This window comes from Drosophila kikkawai, chromosome 2R (assembly GCF_030179895.1).
Source record: "Drosophila kikkawai strain 14028-0561.14 chromosome 2R, DkikHiC1v2, whole genome shotgun sequence".
In the NCBI taxonomy this organism is placed as follows: Eukaryota; Metazoa; Arthropoda; class Insecta; order Diptera; family Drosophilidae; genus Drosophila; species Drosophila kikkawai.
This window is the reverse complement of record NC_091729.1, coordinates 14,259,524-14,281,954: the sequence shown is the minus strand read 5'-3', so window position 1 is coordinate 14,281,954 and position 22,431 is coordinate 14,259,524. Positions and strand designations below refer to the sequence as shown.

The following is a 22,431-nucleotide window of genomic DNA, read 5'->3' as shown; positions in this document are numbered from 1 at the left end:
ATACAGTCGCGCAGATACATTTGTTGAGTTCAACGAGATACATTTGCCTTAAAATGTCCCCACTTTAAGTAGCCATTTTATGCGCATAAATATTTATGGGAATATCGCCTTTTCACGGCCCAGTACTTGTGTTTTTTTATGTTTTTCTTTTATTTTCACATTTTCGATAACGTCACTGTCGCTGCAGTTGTTTACATTTTGTTATTGTTAATTTGCAAATTGCATTTTTACTCTTTATTTAAATGCCCATTCCCCTCTGTCTCTCCGCGCTGCATTTTATATGCCTTGTGCCAGGAAATTGGAAAATTGCATAAATAAACCATGTTAAAGGGGAAATTCATGGAAATTCATGGAATGCAATGTGTGGTGTGTGTGCCAATGGCTGGCGGAAAAAAATCATTCAACTTTGGCCGCGAGGAATTGCGAAATGAAAATGCACTAAATGCCCATTTGCAATCTCGCTTTCAGGAGCCCATAAAAAAGAAACATTGAGAATGTTTTTGATTAAAGTTAACGTAACAAAATTAAAATGTTTATAGTTTTAATCTAAATAAATGAAATTATTTAGAGCATACAATTAAATGAAAACATTTTTTTATAGTTTGAAGTAAAATAAATAAACATTTTTTTAATGAAAGTTAACGCAACAAAACTAAAGTATTTATAGTTTTAATGAATGAAATGAAATCGTTTAAAATATAAAATTAGGACAGTACATTTTGTTATATTTAGAAGTTAAATAAATAAATTCTTTATAGTTTAAATCATCAGTGTTTAGGTTAAGTTAACTACCTAAGATTCAAATATTTATAGTTAAAGATTAAATAAGAAAGGAAGCTAACTTCGACACGCCGAAGTTTGTATACCCTTGCAGATTGCAATTGGATCACTAAGAATCGAGCCATTCTGGTTAAATAATTGAAATTATTCGAATTGAACTTCATGCATTTTTGACTGAGTTGTGAACCTTTGAAAATTAGTTTCTTGCTCATTTTTGTTTAAACAATTATTTAAAAATTACAGGTAAGTATTAAAGCAAAACTAAGTAGGCAGTTTTGTTAAGCTTAGAATAACCAACTTAGAACAACTTTCCGAATTGAATTACATGCATTTTTGACTGAGTTATGAACCTTTGAAAATTAGTTATTTTCCCCAAAAATAAATCGCACCATTTTCGCAAAAATATGTAAGGGTACCATCATTAAAATTCTAAATAATTGAGAAAAAATGAAATTGAAAAGAACCCTAAACGTAGTATGCAGTTTTGTTAGGCTTAGAAAAGGCAACTCAGAACAGCTTTCCGAATTGAATTTCATGCATTTTTGGCTGAGTTCTGAACATTTGAAAATGAGTTTTTCCCAAAATAAATCGCACCATTTTTGCAAAAATATGTAAGGGGTACCATCATTAAAATTCTAAAAAATTGAGAAAAAATGAAATTGAAAAGAACCCTAAACGTAGTATGCAGTTTTGTTAGGCTTAGAAAGTGCAACTCAGAACAGCTTTCCGAATTGAATTTCATGCATTTTTGGCTGAGTTATGAACATTTGAAAATGAGTTTTTTTCCCAAAATAAATCGCACCATTTTCGCAAAAATATGTAAGGGGTACCATCATTAAAATTCTAAAAAATTGAGAAAAAAGAAACCTAAACGTATTATGCAGTTTTGTTAGGCTTAGAAAATGCAACTCAGAACAGCTTTCCGAATTGAATTTCATGCATTTTTGGCTGAGTTATGAACATTTGAAAATGCGTTTTTTTCCCAAAATAAATCGCACCATTTTCGCAAAAATATGTAAGGGTACCATCATTAAAATTCTAAAAAATTGAGAAAAAATGAAATTGAAAAGAACCCTAAACGTAGTATGCAGTTTTGTTAGGCTTAGAAAAGGCAATTCTGAACAGCTTTCCGAATTGAATTTCATGCATTTTTGGCTGAGTTATGAACATTTGAAAATTAGTTATTTTCCCCAAAAATAAATCGCACCATTTTTGCAAAAATATGTAAGGGGTACCATCATTAAAATTCTAAAAAATTGAGAAAAAAGAAACCTAAACGTATTATGCAGTTTTGTTAGGCTTAGAAAATGCAACTCAGAACAGCTTTCCGAATTGAATTTCATGCATTTTTGGCTGAGTTATGAACATTTGAAAATGCGTTTTTTTCCCAAAATAAATCGCACCATTTTTGCAAAAATATGTAAGGGGTACCATCATTAAAATTCTAAAAAATTGAGAAAAAATGAAATTGAAAAGAACCCTAAACGTAGTATGCAGTTTTGTTAGGCTTAGAAAAGGCAATTCTGAACAGCTTTCCGAATTGAATTTCATGCATTTTTGGCTGTTATGAACCTGAAATTAGTTTCGTTTCTGAAAAATTATCAAAATAAATCGCACCCTTTTTTTAAATTTAATTGCAGCAAGCTGCCAGGAACTGAAAGCGGGTGCCAAAGGCGAGACAAAGAGCGTTGGCAAGGAGGATCAGGACGAGGAGGATCAGAAGTGGACCAAGTGCCACCAAGACCGAGTCGAAACCACTGGGAACGACCTCCGACATTCCCACATGCCTCACCTTTTCTTCTTTTATTTATTTAAAGCTGAAATAAATAATAAACCTTAAAAAATTTGTTATTTTTGAGTTATGAGGAGCATGCGGTTTTTTTTGGGTGGGATAATTTAAACAGGCTCAATGGAAGGGCATTCTTGCGGTGGAAAATGAAAGAAACATCAAAGCAAAATAGCTAGATGAGCATCACTGGCAGTTAGTGAGATGCCATTTTGTCCCAATAATGCAAAATAGCTAGATGAGCATCACTGGCAGTTAGTGAGATTCCATTTTGTCCCAATAATGCAAAATAGCTAGATGAGCATCACTGGCAGTTAGTGAGATGCCATTTTGTCTTTTTGTCCCAATAATGCAAAATAGCTAGATGAGCATCACTGGCAGTTAGTGAGATGCCATTTTGTCCCAATAATGCAAAATAGCTAGATGAGCATCACTGGCAGTTAGTGAGATGCCATTTTGTCCCAATAATGCAAAATAGCTAGATGAGCATCACTGGCAGTTAGTGAGATGCCATTTTGTCCCAATAATGCAAAATAGCTAGATGAGCATCACTGGCAGTTAGTGAGATGTCTTTTTGTCCCAATAATGCAAAATAGCTAGATGAGCATCACTGGCAGTTAGTGAGATGCCATTTTGTCCCAATAATGCAAAATAGCTAGATGAGCATCACTGGCAGTTAGAGAGATGCATTTTGTCCCAATAGAGCATCACTGATGCAGATGAGCATCACTGATGCAGATGAGCATCACTGATACAGATGAGCATCACTGATGCAAGTGAGCAAAACTTTCCAAACTGGGGTAACAGGCGAACAGAAACCAGCAGCAAGAAACTGAAAACTGGTATAAACTGTTATAAAAACATTTGGGCAAAAATAATAATTGGTATAAACTGTTATATTTCATTTTATACATTTATACCTATTTGTTGCCGACAACAACAGCTTATGGCAACAACAACCTTCTTACAACAACATCCCTACAGAAGACCATCCAAATTGCCGACAATTCCATGCAATTTGCCTGTTTCTCAAATTGGGGTAACAAGCGAACAGAAACCAGCAGCAAGCAGCTGAAAACTGGTATAAACTGTTATAAAAAGTCCAAGTTTCGAACCTTATGGGAGCAAGCGAAAGTCAGCGGAGACTCAAACCTAGCTTCTTTCCCAAAATACAACTCTGTGTTGTCTGCTCTCTTCTTTTTTGGACACTTGCTATCCCTCTCTGAGCTGCCTGCATTTTGGGAAAACAGCCGTTACTTTCGCTTGCTCCTAAATGGTTAGAAACTTGGATTTTTTATAACAGTTTTCAGTTGCTTGCTGCTGGTTTCTGTTCGCCTGGTACCCCAATTTGAGAAGCAGGCAAATTGCATGGAAATTTTCGGAAATTTGCATGGTCTAATGAACGCCATTGTAAACATCGACTGTTTGACTGCAATTAATTTTAAAATGTACATATTTGTAATTAACCTTTATTTGTTAATCTTTTTTTTTTTTTTTTTTTTTTTGCACTATATTTAATAAGGCATACGGAGTGCTATTTACCCCTTTGTGACCTTAATATCTAATCATTCTGCCCTAAATCGGGCGCGCCGGCTAACCTTATTGGTTAGCATTTTCACAATTACAAAAATAGCAGTAACATCACAGTACGATTACATTAAGTGTCTTCCTTCACATTCTGGCCATTGTAGGTCGTCTACTTCTGGCCCCAGGCGACCCAAGTGGAGTTTCTGTCCAGTGGCTCTAAAACTGTAAAAATTGAATCTCACTTGGACCAGTGCTTGTCATACTGTAAAAGTGAAGTTGCATTCATCCCCGCCCAAAAGTATGCCTTACTTTATATTTTAATCAAAGACTTAAAAATTCAGCGCAAAAGATGCCACAAAAATGACCAACTTATATTTTAAAATGCCTAAAAGTAGGCAAATAAAAGAAAAATACGTGGACCTGCAATAATCCCCGCCCAAAAGTATGCCTTACTTTATATTTTAATCAAAGACTTAAAAATTCAGCGCAAAAGATGCCACAAAAATGACCAACTTATATTTTAAAATGCCTAAAAGTAGGCAAATAAAAGAAAAATACGTGGACCTGCAATAATCCCCGCCCAAAAGTATGCCTTACTTTATATTTTAATCAAAGACTTAAAAATTCAGCTCAAAAGATGCCACAAAAATGACCAACTTATATTTTAAAATGCCTAAAAGTAGGCAATTTTTTTACTTTTTGATTTAAACCAGAAAAATAAAAGAAAATACGTGGACCTGCAATAATCCCCGCCCAAAAGTATGCCTCACTTTATATTTTAATCAAAGACTTCAAAATTCAGCGCAAAAGATGCCACAAAAATGACCAACTTATATTTTAAAATGCCTAAAAGTAGGCCATTTTTTTACTTTTTGATTTAAACCAGAAAAATAAAAGAAAAATACGTGGACCTGCAATAATCCCCGCCCAAAAGTATGCCTCACTTTATATTTTAATCAAAGACTTCCAAATTCAGCCCAAAAGATGCCACAAAAAATATAGTAGTAAAATAAATAAACATTTTTTGAATGAAAGTTAACGCAACAAGGTTAGGTTAGGTTAGGTTAGGTTAGTTTAAATCATCAGTGTTTAAGTTAAGTTAACTACCTAAGATTCAATTATTTATAGTTAAGATTAAAAAATAATTGAATTATGTTTTAAAAATATAGATATTTGAAATTTATGATTATTTGAAATTTAGTTAAAAAATTATACATAAATACTTTCCATTTAAATAACAAGATACTTTGGGGTTCTGCCTACTTATTATAAAAATAGAAATATTTCTAGTTCATAATACGCATAAATTATTATTATTACTTGATTTCTTTATAAAGGATGCCACTGATACAAGATTTATTTATGTTTGTTTATTATAGTTTTTAAAAAATAAGAGAGATATTTTATTTTATTTTATGTTTTTTATACCCTTGCAATGTGCTATAATTTTAGTCAGAAGCTTAAAAAACAGTGAAGAAATCATTTCCGACCCTATAAATCATATATATTCTTGATCAGCAACAACAGCCCAGTCGATCTGGATATCTGGAAAAGAAAAAAAATTTTACTCAATTTTTTGAAAATTTTATAAGGGGTAACATCATTAAAATTGCTAAAAAATTGAACAAATTTTAAGTGTTTATATTTGTAAATTTGGTTTGCAGATTTGTTAATCTAACAAAATCTAGCATAGAAAAGCTTTTCAAACTGAAATTAATGCATTTTTGGGTTAGTTATAGTTATTTTAAACTTGGGGTTTTCCCCAAAAATGAGCATATTTGATTTCTTTAACAACTTTAACAACTAAATTTAACTTAAAGATTTGTTAAACAAACAAAAACCACCAAAGAAGAGCTTTACAAATTGAAATGAATTTACTTTTGCCAAAGTTAGGATCAATTTAAATTACAAGGATATACATTCTTCGGCTTTCTAAAGTTAGCAATCTTGGTTTATAAATTTTATTAAATTAATTCCCCTAAAAAGCTAGAGTTTTCTGTACTTAAACAGTTATCTGCTCTTATTGTTTCAAATTTAATTACTTAAAAACCCCCTTCAATGATATCAATAAAGTCTTGACTAAACAAATACCCATCCTCTTATAAATTATTTGCTTTAAATACTTTGCCTTTTTGTATGTTTTCATTTTATTGTTTATGCATGTTTGTGCCAGACAATATATTATTGTTATGCACAGAATTTGTTGAGTAGCTGCTCGGCATGGATATAGACAGTGCCATAAATTGACGTCTATATCGGAGCTTTGTGGACATGTGTACCCAGTACATACATATATATATCCAAATCTATATATAATATATACGTATATTCATAGAAAGAAAAATATTTACCGAATCACATTTGGGCCGTGCATTCGATGCCGTTTGTGTGTTTTTTTAATTTTTTTCAAAGGCGGCTGCGTTGTCAGTCAATGTAGCCAAATTAACAACCGAATTGTTGAGTCTTCTTGGCTTCGTTCGTGTCCCCAAAAAGATGTTGGCTTTAACCGAAAGAGAGAATGTCAGGCACTTTAAAAATAGCCAGGCTAATGATCGAAGCTAGCGTATTGCTGGACAGCGCTGCGCATTTTGAGAAATACGAAATGAGATTTATGGATCGCGGTACGTGGTTGTGCCAGAAAATCATAAAAGAAGCCCAGCCATCTATCAATCAGAAAAGGCCATTACTAATTAATAGATTGTTAGCGGCTAAGCAGGCTTTTGGCCTCTCAGTCTTTATTTGTAAACAAAATTTTGAAACACCTCAGTAGGAGGCAGCCTTAAAATGCCGCCAAAAAAACAGGGCAAAGGAGCCGCGAAAAAGAAAAAGGAGGTGGACTGGGCCTCTGATGAGCATTTCACCAAGGATCGCTCCATGATCTACATTGAGCATACCCTCGAGTGTCCCATTTTCCAGACCAAGGCCGATGAGTGCTGCACCTTTCTGACGCAGAGGTTTCCGGAGCGCAAGTTCCAGCTGGTGAAGAACAAGTACGGACGCCTTATACCTCGGGATGGAGCCTTCGAGATTGGTTTCTCCCAGAATGCCCGCACCTCCGTTCACCTAATCTGGTCGGGTCTGGATAAGGGTCCCCCTCGAAGGGACAAGTTCCCCAGTGATTATGAAGCCATCGTTCCCGATGTGCAGAGGGTTCTCAAGAAATTCTATCCCGACAAGGCAGTGGGCCTGAGCGATGAGGAGGATGCAGACGAGAACAAGGAACAAGAAATGTAAAATTCATCGTTATACATTTTAAGTTTACCATAACAATGGCTAATCCGAAAGCAAAAGTAAACAATCAGCCAAGAAAAACCTGTTGGGGAGACGTCATCATCAGCATCCCCCAACACGTGAAAGTGTTGTGCGAAATTGCTCTTATTGTTGCCTGCCATCACAACACATCAACATTTGACAGCTCTTTTCACCGGCTAAACGCTTAAATCGACCAGAATAATTAACCAAATACAATACTCGCACATCAGCAGTCACCGCAGATATGGTGCAGAATATGTATCTATATGTTGGTGTGCCCTGGGGGGGACATTAGCGACGTCCCATTGTCTGCCAGTGAAATCAAAGTGCCAGAATCGGGGTATATAGTAGGGGGTATAGGGGGTATGCTGGTGGCACTATTTCGCTCTCTCAGTGTTGACACAACAAATAACCGAAACACTCACACTATAGCAAACGAATAATCCATAGAATTTGAATTGAAAGTTAAATTTAAAACAATACAGATGCAAATTGAAGAGCTAAGGCAGCGGATGAATACTCTTACTACATGAAAAATTTAATATTTTGATAGTATAAAATCATAAAAGCTTGATAAAAAATATAAATAAATAATTTAACTTGTAGAACGTAGGGTTTTTAAGTTTTAAGTATAAAAAATATGTTTTTAAACTACCAAAAAGAATAAACAAATATATTAAATAAAGAAAATTCAAGTTTCTAAGGTCCAGAATATGTTACATATATTTTAAAAATAAACAGAAATGAATGAAATAAATAATTCAAATTTATAAGCTTTAAACAATGATCATATTTTCTATTAAAGAATTTTAGAGAGTTTCTAATAGTTCTCTAAATGAACAAAACCAAATTAATACTATTATTTTATTATTATTAAACATTAATTACTCAATCAACTAGCTAACCCCTAACCCAGGGTATATTCCCCTAAAAAAAACTGACTAACCAAAAATCCCTATATATTGCGGATAAATTTGAAAATTGCAATGTGGCAAGAGCAAAAATAAAAAAGAAGGAATAAATAAATTGGCCAACCAAAATAACAGCAAACAACAAACGACTAGGGCCAGCTGAAATTTCCCCATTGCAAACTATGCGTTCTCCTCCCCTCCCCGAAAGCCAACAAGTCGTGAAAATCCAGACCAAATTACATTGCGGGCCAACAACCAACATCCAATGACAATAACAAATACAGCAGGCAGTGGGATGCGGAATGGCCCTTGGGACTTGGGTACTATTCCGACATTAAAACTACAATCGCAGCGGGGAAAACAACAGAACTAGCCGTATCCATTCCCCCCCCCAGTTAGATGATAATAATCATCATCTGTATGCTGTGTCTGTGTGAAAATGTGGAAATGCTGACTCTGGCCAGAGTTTTCCTTTGCCTTTGCCTGGGTTCTGCATGCAAATTAGACTCGCTTGCAGATGGCTTTTTGATTGACTGTTATGCTGGCCGACTTGCAGTCATGTTTCTCTGCACTAATTTGAATATCACGTATACGCCACGTTGAGCAAGGGAACTCGGTTTAAGCTTGACCAAAGCACAAGAGAAAAAAATGTATGTAATAAAGCCAGACAAAGGCATGAGGATAAAGCCAACTTTTAGCATATTTTGCAACATCCGTGCCGCGCACATCATTAATATTAATAAAAGGCTGTAAAAAATGGAGGCAGAGGTAGAGGCAGCAGCCAAAAATACATCATAAAATGCGGAATGAGTGAGCGACAGAAAGACATTTTCCCCCGCGACATCAGTAAAGTGAGGAGAAAAGCGGGCCAATGATTTCCACAGACTTTTTATTATGCCCCGCTCGCGCACAAAGAAATGTCAACGGAACATTTTCTCTCGTGTCACAATTTATATATTGGGCTAGCGTCTGGGGAAATGGGTTAATGTCCAGCCCAAAAGAGTGGCCATGGAAGTGGAACGGGAACAAGGATGGATACGGGGACTAGAGGTAGCTGAGGCACTGGATCCTGGGCCCCATCCGCATGTGGCAGCTGTCAGCTGGGATATCGAAGGGGAAACCGCACACGCCAAGGACAACGCAGGACGACTGCCAAGAGCCAAGTAAAAGGAGCTTTAATGGAAACAGACCGCAACATTTTGCATTAGAGCTTGCGAGAGTGTGCGAGCGCCAAGTCTGGTGGAGGGAGAGTGGGCGTTGTCCTTTGCCAAAAAAAAAGAAAGAAAAGAAATAGAAAAAACTCCTTTTGGCAGTTGCACTGAATTCCTAGGCTGATGTAAAAATAATCTACGCAGTCTAAATAAAATAAGACCCCAAAGCGTAGTTATTTTTGAATTGCAATACACAAATACCAGCTCCACTTCCTTTCCGGTTCCTGCTCCTGTGCTCTCCATTCAGGGCACGTTCGGCATCCCATCTATCGCTCTATCTTTGCCACAGCCCATATCCAATAACCCCCAGTTCCTAGCTACCATACACCAAGATACCCATCTGTGATCCGTGGGGGTGCAACAAATTGCAGCCGGATTTAAGGGCAATTTATTTACAAGCGATGCGATGCGATGCGAAGGCGAATGGCAAATGCCAGAAGCTGCCATTTTAGGCTTTGGCATTTGTTTTATCGCGCCTAGTCGAGGTCGTGCACTAGGAGAAAAAGTTTACTATGATTTTCAAAGAGGTTTTTAGTTTCAAAATACATTTGGAAAATGAGAAAATAAGATAAAGTTAACGTTTTTTGTATAATAAATTGTATTTTGAAGGAATTTTTTGTGTTTAAAATTCAATTTTTTATAAGAAAAAGTATTTAAAGTTTATTTATATAAATATAAGTATGATTATAGATTTTTTAAAATTATTTCTTAATAGAAACATAATATTTTTAGGCATTCAAAATATATTTTTAAATTTAAAAACCATTTTTTAACTTCTAAAAAGGTTATTTTTAATCAAGAAATATTTTAAAATACGTAAAACATTTCTTTCTTGATCAAAAAATGCCTAAACAGGATATTGATGAGTAAGAGGTGGCTGCTTGCCAGGAGAATATCATACCTTTCTCCTTGTTTTTGAAGAGATTAATATTTTTCTATTAAATTATTTCCCTATAAAAAGATAATTTTCCTCACCTCAAAACTCTGGTAAAGCCAAGACAAATTTCTTGGTACTTGAATTAAATAGAAATTTTTTCTCTTTGTGCACCCATAAGGGCGTACGAGTGCTAACCCGGCGAAATCCCCTTTTAATGAGCCGCCCGGATTGGCCTTTGGCTGATTGCACGCCTAACTGGTCTGCAGATTGCATTTGTCACACCTTAATTAACCAGTCGCTGCTCCTGCGATATATGGATGGAAAGGTCAGGCAGCCTGTCGGCCTGCTTTCTTTTTTTCCCCATTTTCTACGCCCTCATGAACTTTAACCTATTTCCCACCGATGAAAACGAGATTTTATTTACATGCGTGGCCGTCATAAAAGGTTCGGTTTTCCCCACAGCTTTCTGCACCGAAGATGATGATGATGAAGCCACAACCAGACGGAGTCTGAGGAGCTGGCTAATTAAGCGGAAATTGGCAGCAGGAAAATGGGGTGCCCAACTCCTCCGAGGGGAGCTGCATCAAACGCCAGGACCTTGAGCTCGCGCCCACATTGTTACTTTGGATATTAACATGAAATTAGTTTTTGGTTAAACACTAATTAAAATGTACGACACCTGTTTGTTTAGAGAATATTTGAGCTGTAGCTACCGGAAGATCCCCTGACGCCTGACTTAAGCTGAACATTAAAATGGGTAATCAGAGGATCAAGCCAAAAAATAATAAAGCTTAAACTTCAGGGGGGTTTGTTTGGGTTTATTTTGTTGAGGATAAGGAATAGGGGTATTTAGGAAATATTTTAGTTTATATATTGAGTTGGAAAAGGTTTTTTAGGTGGACTTTTAAATTATTCAATAATTTAGTTAACAACTGAAAGCAATTGTGCTCAATGCACCCTTCAAAAATTAATATAAAATGCATCCAATAAAAATGAAATAAAGCTTGATCGAATTAAGGAACAAAATAATTAAACAAAAATTCTTTTGTGGCCCAGAAAAAATCTGGCAAATAAAAGTCACCATTATCCCCACTTTTCATTCTATAAATATTCGAATATTCAGAGGCTGCATGGAACGCGTAATTGCTGTAAGAAATGATCTGAAATGCAAAAAGGCAATTTTACCTGATGTCTGGCAGCCAGGCAGCCAATCGCTTTTCACAATTTTCCCGCAATAATTCTTATGGGAATAATTGGTCTGCCGTTCCAAATGAAATGTACAAAGAACAGTGTGTGTTTTTTTTTTATACTGACTGAGGCTTCGTTTTTATTTAATTTTTACATATACTTTTGTTGTTGTCATATGTATATATATAATCTCATAAATTAGTTTGTTGTGTATATATATATATAGAGATTTTTGTTGGTAATACATTTTTTCCTTATGCCGCAAACGCATATAATTAAATTTCAATATTAATAATTGTATTGGTTTTTTTATTACGGGTTTCTGTGTGTATTTTAGGGTTTCTATTTGTTTTGGGATTTAATTTTTTTGTCGTTACTTGAACTCGTTTCCAGCTTGTTTTTTGGTTCACCAGTTTGGAAATATATATTATCTATATATATAGTCGTGGGCAAACTGAAGTAGGTTTAATTTATAACCATATATATACCACATGTACACATCTATACATATATATATATATCTGGTAGTTGTTGCTACTGATGGTGGTGTCCTCCTGGCACATACTATATAATCCATATATATTCCACACCCTCGCTGGAAGGAATCCTCCTAGCATTGCCTTGCCTTCTCATTTACATTATACATTTATAACCATAATAATAATTTACAAGTTAAATGGCTTAGAAATTATTAGTAGGACTTCCTGCGTGGGTTACCATACATAAAACACTTTCTAATTAAAGTTAAAAACATCTTTTCCTCGGTCGCCGTTTCATCTGTGTGTGTGTTTTGTGTGTCTCCTGTTGTTTGGTCTATTTACATAGTGACAATTTCTAAATTACTTAGACTCTGCTAGACTTCTTGTTTCATCTTCGTTTCTATCATCTTTTTGTTCTTTATTTACATTGCGTCAGTTGAATAAAATGTTTCGCAGACTTTTCTTGATTTTTGCCTTTAATTTATAATTTGGTTAACAAAAGAACGTTAAAGGAAACTCCCTCTCTTGGGTTTTCGTATAGTTTTTTAAACACGTTTTAGAACTAATTTAGTTAAAATACATTAAATGTTAGTTAATATGGTTTTTTTTTTGGTGCATTTAAAAATAGTGCAAAAATACATTTGTCAAAAATCTTGGTGCATACTTTGAGGCGGTGCTATATAATCACAACAATTACGATTTAAGTGCATTTGCTTGTCAGTGTCGAAATGGGGGCGGGGGTGGTGAGGGGGTTAAGGAGGTGCTTTAGGGTCTGGTTTCTACGCCTATCCAAGGTGTGTCCGTGGGAAATTCCGCTCAAAAGCTTCGGTTAAGGACGGATTGCTTCTAAGCCTTGATTGTGTTGTGTGCATTTCTTTTCAAGTTTTTCTTTTCTTTTCTTATATTTTCTTTTTTTTTAGAAGGGAAATGCATGTGCGAGTGTTGGAGTTGAAGTGGGTGCTTTTCCGTAGCCGGACTCACACACACAATTCAATTTGCATTAAGGTACTTGTGACTACTTATACGTTTATAGCTCGAAAATACTCTTTTGATTCCATTTTAAAAACTGGCCATTCCTGATCCGGTTGCGGGTACAGACATATGGCGTCTCCCTGTGCGTCCAAAGCTAACGAAGGGTTAAGTACCACCTGGTTTATCCAGGGTACCTGGCTGTACTGTACTGTACTGGGTGTATCTGAAATTCGGGGTCGTGGTGCCGTGGAAGACTGATCTGCTCTCTCAATCAAGTGCAATTAGTACAACAGCGACATAAAATATAGAATATACCATACATATAACGCTTTTTGGCTAAGTGCAATTGTGGTGCATTCAAATACATATATATATATATATAATTCGTTTTGATTTGGTATAATTATTTATCACATAAAATGTGCAACAGTGCAAAATTGTTTATGCTAATTGTTTGTCATAACTTGTCCCGCTAATTGTTTCAATTTCAAACATAATTAACTGTTGTGTAGAGTGTGGGGTGTGGAGTGTACTTGTGTGTAATTTTTAATGAATCGAATGAGTTTCATGTGTTAGTAATGAGTTCAATTAGTCTGCGGATAATAAATGCCTACAGCAAAATAATAGGGAAACTAATGGGTTATAATTAGGTAAACAGGAAAAACTAAATAGATTTTATAGTTGCTCTTGCATTTATTACCAAGCCTGTGAATCCCCTTCTTGTCTTGCCTTAAATATCCTTAGACTCCTATAACTCTTCACTCTTCACTCTTCACTGGACTTGTCCAGGTGAAATTGCATTTACAAACAATTTATTTTCGGCAATTTGCACACAAAACCCTGCAACTCAGTGGAAGTTGGTATTGCTGGTGGCTTTCCGTTGGCTTTATTAGAGGAGTTCTTGCATCGTTTTGTGTAGGTCAGCATTAAATGCTCACCTGTCTGTGCGCCAGGTGAGCTTACGGTGAGCGGAATAAAAGTGGCATTAAATTGCATCAGTGGCTCGGGTTGCTTTTGCATTGAGTGCGGCTTTTTGTGGCTTTCTGTGGCCATAAAAGCTGGCCCGGAATCAATGGCAGACAACACCTGATGCCCATTGAAGGTCACTTTAGGTTCCAGTCTGATATATATGTATATATAGCTGCTATATCGTAAAAATATCTGTGTTGTTAAGGGGTTTGCGTGCAGCCTCCAATGCCTTGCAATAAATGTTTTGCTAGCAATTCTTGTATCTATTTTTTTAGAGCAACTTTCCAACAAATGCCAGGTTTAATCTTAGCTTTTACTAGACACGGATCTCTTCTACATCAAATACATGTACCATATATATTCAGGGTTAAAGTTTTGAATAAATCTTCTAAGCGATGGCCAACACCTTGGTGCTCAGCAAAAGCAGCAACATTTTATATAGGTTTTTTTTTCTCGTGTGGTTCTACTCTTAATTTAACTAACATTTATATGTTTATATTTTGTTTATAAGTGGTTAATTATAGTTTCTTTCCTTAGCTGACTGCACTTTAGCAGTGTCCCAAATGTCCTGTCAAAATCTCTTTACCGAAAATATGCTCCAACTTCCAAGTACTTTTTGTGCTTATTTTCTTTTTTGGGGAAATATAATTTTAAATTAATGCTATTTTCGCTGGACAATGTTGAAAAGTTGCTCTCTGACCGCCAGGTGGAAGAGCTTAAGGGGAGAGCTTCTGGTAGTAACTTACCCACAGCACTCTCAAGGATGCCCAAGGATTCTCCTGGCATAATCTCAAACTTTGCGGTCGGTTTCAGGTGCACTTCAGCAGGCTCAGCACTCAGTACTCAGCCCTAGGGGTAAGTATTTTGTAAACTCAAAAGGTAAACATGTGCTCAATGTTTTAAACAATTGTAGTATAGTTAAGTTAAGTTGCATGCATTTAGTATTTAAACTTACTGCTGTTTGTTTGTGTGCTGCTGCTGTGGTGGTGGTGAGTGTTGTTGTTGTTGAGAAAAAGTAATAATTATAATCTGAAATCTTGGGTAGAAAAATCAGAAATGCATGTTTGTGGTTTGTTTTCAGTGTATATTAAGTTGTGTATTTGTTTTCCATTTTTTCTTTGTCTTCGTTTTTGTTTTTTTTTTTTGTGTATTTTCTTGTTTTTTTGTTCTTTTTCTTGCATTATCATATATTCGTATAATATATAATTAATTATTATAAGTAGTTAAGAAACTGTTTTGGTAAATCAAAAAAAAGGGGGGGAATTAGGCTAAAAGAGATACCTCATCAGTGGGAGAGCGGGGGCATAGAGACGGATCCAGAGAGTTACAAAAGAGGCAGGCAAAATTATTTACAGCAAATATATTACTAATTAGGAGCAGGAGGAGTAGGAACGGGGGGTAAAAATCATGGAGAATCTATAGATCTTTAGTTTTTGCCCATAATTATAATTGTCCATCTTTCTCTTTGATGTTTTCTTTTACCTTTTGCAAATATACAAATACAAATAAATACAAGTTCAAGGGGTGTCGAGTGTACTATATATTCTTATATATATATATATATGTTTATACTTGTATATGTGTGTATGTACCTATGGTTGTGTGTGTGTGTGTATGTCTTCTTTTAACATTCAACAATTGTGTGTGTGTGTGTGTTTTTTTTTTGTTTTTCTTCTCTTTTTTTGTCAGCTTAATATTCTGTATTTGCTTTATTTTCTTGCTTTTTAGCAAAGTTGCCCTTCTCTTTCTTTATTTGGTATTCAAAAAATAAATTTAAAACTAAACACTCTATAAGCGTAGAACTAAAACACCTCAAAAACACTAATTTAGATCGTAATATGTTTATTTACAAATTGTTACTTTATACACAATACTGTTTTTGCTGACGGCGCAGGCTTAACTCAGGAAGTAAATCTTCTTCTATTTTTCAAATAGGCTAGAAAGGAGCTTCTTATAGAATAGAAATTAAAATTAAGATATAATAAGAGTGAGTTAGAAGGATAATTGAAACGTCATTGAACGATCTTCGTTAGGAAATTAAAATCTTTTGGGTATTTCCGTTTCCGGTTTCGTTATTTACAGTCCAACTTATGTCTGCTTCGATTTCTTGTGGTTTCTTGTTCTTCTTGTTGTTGCTTTAAAATTTCGTTCTTGTTTTTGTTAGGATTATAGAAAAATAGGCCAAAAATATATATGTAGATTTGTGTGTATGTCTGAGTGTATTTTTCTATACCTTTACCGCAATTGTTGTTGTTCAAAAAGTGTGATTAAAATGGTTTTGTTTTTGTTCTTCGTCTTTGATTTGTTTTTTCAAGTTGTTCGGCATTTGTTCTTGTTCATTTTTTTAGTGCGCATTTGTTGTTGGATTTCGATTTCGTTTGTGCATAATTTCAAGGATTACAATTACAAGTCGCATATACATACAGTGTATTAGTGTATTCGTTATGGTATTTATCGTTCTTACTTAGAGTTATACACACGTTGTCTGGCGTTTAGTATTATTGTATTGGTATAGAAATTGTTGTCGTTATTCATTTATATTTAAAGGTGGGTTATTTTGCAGTTATTTATTTATTTTTTTTCATATACTTTTACTGAATCAATTCAATTGAAAGAAAACACCAAGGCGGCTGTCTCCCATTTATACTTTTCGGTTAATAACGAAGATCGTTGATATATATATATAGAGAGAGAGGGGAGGGGGTAGGATAGGTGAGGGGATGTAAAATAAAAACTTATTCGTAAAACGTATCCTCAATTACACTCTTTTTTATTATACGACGTACTGTGTATAAGATATGAAATTTTATTGCTCGCAATTTCATATGTTATTCCGTTTTCAAATAATTAAACACGTTCAGGTTACATGCAAACGAACGAAAGGACACTATATATAAAGACTATATATACGGCTCTGGAAGCAAATTAAAAATCCATTTAATTAGTGAGCTGATTGCGTGCAGGAAAAAAACAAGGAAAATCGGGTTTTTTTATCAGAGGGAAACGCAGAGGGAAATGCATTGTGTGAAAATCGCTTCAGAGGTCGCTCATTAGTATTATTTAATTCGCAATTCTCTGCCCATTGTTATTTATTTGTTTTTTTGCATACACAACCGTTTTAAACACTTTTTTATTCGTATCGTAAATTTCGGCTTAAAAATTTGCTTGATTGTATTTCTTAATTGATTGATTTGGGCTGGGACTTGGCCCCAATAGTTCCCAATTCCGCGTTTCCGACTGAGAGAAGAGCGAGGAAAACCATATAGAATAGATATAAAAGTGACTCGGGGATAAAACCAGAAGGGTTCAGTTTCGATTAGGGTTAGTGTTAGCGTTTTTACAAGCTTCTCGTTTCGCTTATAAGCTTATCGTTTTATGTATATTTATAAGTCCATTGTTATTTAAATATACGTTAATTATGTAAATAAATTTACTTAACTACAGATAGCTGCCATTTCCGTGAGAACTGTTTTTTTCACTCGTGAACAGAACAAAATCGGGTGGAGATGTACATACATGCAAATCAAAACTGAAACGATAATCTAAAGTCATATTTACACACATGAAGAAACCAAACACTGAGCCAACAAACTTTAAGTATTGAGTTTAAACTGAGGTTAAAAGGTTCAGGTTCAAACGAAGGGAGTTTGTTTTGTTAATGAAGTCAAGTCTTTTTCTTTATGTAAATGTTTGCCTCTTCTTCTAAGTTGTAAATGTTTTTGTTTTCGTTTCGCTTTCATGTCGCTAATCTGGCTGTTATTGCATTGTATATAAGTATATTATATTGCACTCGTTAGCTTGTTCAGTTATCAGTTATCAGCAATAAAACCTAATGCAATATTTTCCCCTTCAATTGTATATTTGTTTGTTATTGGTATATGTATACTATTAATATATATTTAATATCGGCTTTTTGTTCTGTGTATATGTATATATAATTTCATTCTTCTGCTGCTCGCGCTTTTACATATTATTATTTTCGTTTCGTTTTTGCTTGCTTCGTTTTGATTTCATTTCATTTGGTTTATATTTAACATTTAAACTTTAATACACGTATAATTAAATAATGTACACGAAATATATATTTCATATAGTAAGATATATTTATAATATATTTGTATTTAATGTATACTAAAAATAGTTAGGCCCAATTTTGTTTTCCTGGCGAAACGAATTCCGAAATGAAAAAAGAACAGCTTTTGTCTTGTTTTTTACCATTTTTAGTTTGTTTTTTTCTTTTTTGTTTTATGGAATTATAATTTAGCTTTAGTATGTATAACTGCTTTTTGTTCTTGGGCTTTCATTAAGTAAATTTTTTTAATAATAATAGTGTAATAATAATCATACCTTTCCTTTAAGCATAACCGCTGCCTCATTTTGTTATTTTTAATCATAGCATTCTGTTCTCTTACTTGGCAATCCTTTTAGCTTTGTCTTTTGTTTTTGTTTTTTTGCAAGCTGCTGTATTTTATTTTTTTGTTTTCTTATGGCTTGTATTTTCTTGGGACTTTTCCTCTGGATTTTCTCTCTCGTCAAAGGACAGGCGGGAGTCTGTGTGTGTGTGTGTGTGTCGTGCGTTTCGAGTAATGTTTAAACTTAATAGACTTTTTTTTTTGCTTGGGGAAGGGAAGGACACGTTAAAACTAATCTTTTGTCATTAATGTTTAAACTTTAAAGTGTGTTGTGTGTGGGTGTGTGTCTGAGAGGGTGTGTGTGTGTGTGTTTGGTGGGTGGAGTGGAGCTTAACGCCCTCGCGCCCAGCGCAGTAACGCATCCGCTAACACATCCAAGTGAGCCTTCGTCTGCAAAGAGGTCAAGGAGAAAGGAAAATAAAGATTAGTTAAAGGAAATTACGTATACGCCGGGTGGGCCATGGTTAAATATTGAGTTTCTCCTTCATTATTAGATTATTTCTTTTATTTATGCTTTCCAACTCACCGTCTTGTAGAACATGCAGGATCTCCGGTCCTCGTCCTCGCCATCGGGACAGTCAATGAAGCCGTCGCACAGGACATGATCGTCTATGCAGCGATATCTGCCCTGCCGGTCGGGTATTGGGCAGGCGAACCGCTCCATGCCATCCATGGCGGTGGGGCATTCTAAAAATAATTCAAAAAAGCAAAGTAAGTACGGTTGACAGTCAGTCAGGCTGGGGTATATGGCTTAGCCCAGGTAAGAAGCCCCCAAACTTCGCCCATAAATCGTTCAGGGTAAAACTTTTGCACACGCTAATGTCTGCCATGATTTGCGTCTAAATGTTGCAACTTGCAGGGGGGAATACCCGCGCATAAAACTATGCTATGGATAGTATTTTCCTACCAGAACTGCATTTGTTTGTGTGGCGGCCGCTTAGCTGGTTTTTCCAGATTTTTCTTTTGCTATAAATAGTTTCACGTCTGCTACTTTACTGGTCGGCGAAAGGCGTGTGTTGGACAAAATCCAGGGTGAAAATCCAGGCTTGGCTGGCTTCGCTTTGCTTGCACCGACGCCGCCACCGCCATTGAACAACAAAAACAAGTGAAATACAAACTTTATTTTTTTTTTTTTGTGGCATTTTCTCTATTCTCGTTTACCATCTCTCTTGTGCTTTCTTTTTTTGTTGCTTTTTCCACCAACAAATACATAAAAATAAATCACTTGTAGGACATGTTGGCGCCTCCGGTTTAGTTTTGCTGCCACATGTGTGTGTCGGTGACGGTGTTGGGGTGTGTGTGTGTGCTGGTTGCATGTTTGTGTATTGGGATTTGCTGTTCAAGTTGTCCGTATAGGTTTTTCCTTCCTTCCCAAACCCTTTTTCCCCTCCACAATTGCTATTTCCGCGCTTCGCTTTTGCTCTTGCAAAACTTTCCTGTGCTATTTTTGGCTGCATCCAAAAACTGTTCCGTTCGGTTTTGTGCTGCTCTGTTCTGGTTTTTGCCACGCGACTCTGTTTGCCACTTAATAATTCCGCGTTTTTAGTTCAGTTTTCATTGCCATAACATGCAGGTAGTATTCAATTAGCAGGTGCTTCTAGCTTACATTGAAAAAATTATGATTTTTCAAGTGAATTTTGTTTACTAAGTTGATTGGTCTAATGAAAATGGTTTTTAGGAATAATTGTTGAATTTTATACAAGCTTAAATTGATGAAAAATCGTAATTTTGGTTAAGAAAATCGAATAAATAGTTTGTGGAACGAAAAATAGCCTAATTATGGTTAAGGAACCTTCACTTTTATCCTCAATTTATTTTATATTTATTTTGGTCACCACTAAAATATCTGGCTGAATTATTAATTTTAAAACTACCTTTACCTAAATGATAATTTATCATGTCATTTTTTGTAGTTTTCTATTAAGAAACGTGTCCCGCTCACTTTAAATTAATTTTATATACAAAACACATGCTTCCAAATCTCCCATTCTCCCTAGTAACTGTCATCGTGCCAAGTGCATGCGATTCATTAACTCGTTTTGTCTACCCAAAAAAAAAAGAAAGAAAAGAAACCTAGCATAAGAGCCCGGCGCCCTTCAGCACCTGTCGGCAGATGCCATTCCCAACTGTCAAGTTGCCGGGGCTGATGATGCAGCTGTTAAATCACCTGACAAAGCATAAATGTGCATCGCAATGACAGAAACCCGACACTCGACTGGCTCTGGCTCTGGCTCTGGCTCTGGCTCTGGCTCTGGCTCCCTTTTCCTGCTCTGCGGGAATGCCATTCCAGAGCAATGTTGTTCGGCTGTCAGAGTGGAATCAATTGATGATTCGCTTCGTTAGGCACACTGTCTACCGTTGACGCCGACTGCGTGGCGTGTAGAAGAGCCATTTGCATTGTGAAGAGCGGGCGACCAGGTCGGGGACTTGCTGCTACTTCATCGATGGAGGCCACAATGGCGATGGTTATGGTGATGATGATGGTTTGGTAAATGCTGCCGCCACAGGCGCTTCTCAGGATTGCCATTTATCAACTTGGCCGGTCGCCGCCGCATAATTGCATCAATGGATACTTGGGCACGATTTTATTCCAGAGGAGAGAGGAGCCGTAGGAAGCGACAACGAAGTGCGCAGCTTTATGCTGATTTTTGCATACATTACGCATACGCAGCGTTGTCGCCCATTAGTTTTATTACCAAGAAGGAGAGCCAGTGAATTCTTGTACTGTTGTGTTTCTGTTATCCTTGTTGTTTTCTTCAGCAACCCACATTTTGTACTTTGAACTTAATTTCACACACAAATAACTTGCAAATTGTTGTAAAGTTGTACGAATTTTCGGTCCCCTTAGCTGGCATGCTCTTTTTTCGGGCCAACTCAGCCAAGTTGCAAGTCGCAAGTTGCCACCCACCCACTCAGTCAGTCAGTCAGTTAGCTAGCTACTGAGGCTATTGAACTTTAAATTGATTTTTTCGCTTGTTTGCTAGTTTTGCTCTTCTGCTTTCTCGAATTGCAACTAAACTGGGGGTTGTGTGGGTGTGGTTCTGGATCTGGTTCTGCTTCTGGCTTTAGTTCCTCCTCCTCCGCCTCTTTCTCCTTTGGCCCTGCTTATCGTTGTTGCAATAAATCGAAATAAGCGACGCCACCTAGAGCTCTGGGGGTGAATGGCATACTTTCTGATGGACGGGGCCAAATTAAGCTGGTCTAGTTTCTCTTATTCAAACTATGGGGAAATGTATATTATTCAAACTTTCATAACTGTGTCGCCTTAAATATTCGTGCTGGAACAACTTTGATTTGATTTTTGTGTACCAGTTCTTAAGTTAAATGTATGGCAAAAGAGGTTTATAGTTGAAAAAGGGTATTCATTTGAAGGCAGGGAATTCTCAGGGGATTTAAAATAGCTCTAAAAGTGGCTTAAGAGTGAAAAAAGCTTACGTTATCAAGTGACTTTCTATGAATTTAATATTTAATTTTAAGAAATGGTTTCTCTCTTGCTTGAAAACCTCCTAAGAATAAAGAAACTAATATTTTTAAGCCAATTCCTAATTCCAAACAATTAATTTAATGCAAAATAAACCCAGATTATCTTCTAGAAGCTCCTTACAAACTTCTATTCCTTCTCCAAATGTCCATGCACTTGCCATACAGCTTTTACTGACTGCAAAACAATATCGCAAGTAGATATAATCACATGTCAACAAAATCCACTTGCAATACGGAATGGAAATTGTGAAACTTCTTATGACGTTCGAGTGCAACTTGCTATGCAAATCCAAATGGGACGAGAGGCAAACACCGAACGGAGAAGTGCAGAGTTGGAGGCGACTGTACCGAAAGTTTTTGGCTTAAAAGAATCAACGCATGTTGACATACCAAGACAACAACAATGATGGCTAACAAGCCACATGAACAGCACAAGGGAAAAGCAACACAAACAACAACAACAACAACACGTCGGGTGTCAAAAAATCAAAAGCATAAAAAGGATTTGGCTGTTGCCAAGCCAAGGAGGAGCAGCTCTAGCTCTAGCTATATCTATGTATAAATATATATGGATGTGGTTGGAG

General features: G+C 35.9%; 2 protein-coding genes across 2 annotated transcripts in view; one reads left to right on the top strand and one right to left on the bottom strand.

Moving 5' to 3' along the window:
* The first annotated feature begins 6,796 nt into the window (after window positions 1-6,796).
* LOC108082383 (selenoprotein H) lies at window positions 6,797-7,606 on the top strand. Its single transcript, XM_017177724.3, has one exon. The coding sequence runs from the start codon at window positions 6,878-6,880 to the stop codon at window positions 7,325-7,327; it is 450 nt and encodes a 149-aa protein (XP_017033213.1). The 5' UTR covers window positions 6,797-6,877; the 3' UTR covers window positions 7,328-7,606.
* A 4,032-nt stretch (window positions 7,607-11,638) lies between these two features.
* Window positions 11,639-22,431, bottom strand: part of jeb (jelly belly) — a 36,128-nt gene continuing 25,335 nt past the window's right edge. Inside the window, exons 2-3 of the mRNA XM_017177662.3 lie at window positions 18,891-19,051; window positions 11,639-18,754 (exon numbers count right to left, since the gene is read on the bottom strand). Coding sequence (XP_017033151.1) covers window positions 18,695-18,754; window positions 18,891-19,051 — 221 coding nt within the window. The 3' untranslated portion in view covers window positions 11,639-18,694. The remainder of the gene's footprint in view (window positions 18,755-18,890; window positions 19,052-22,431) is intronic.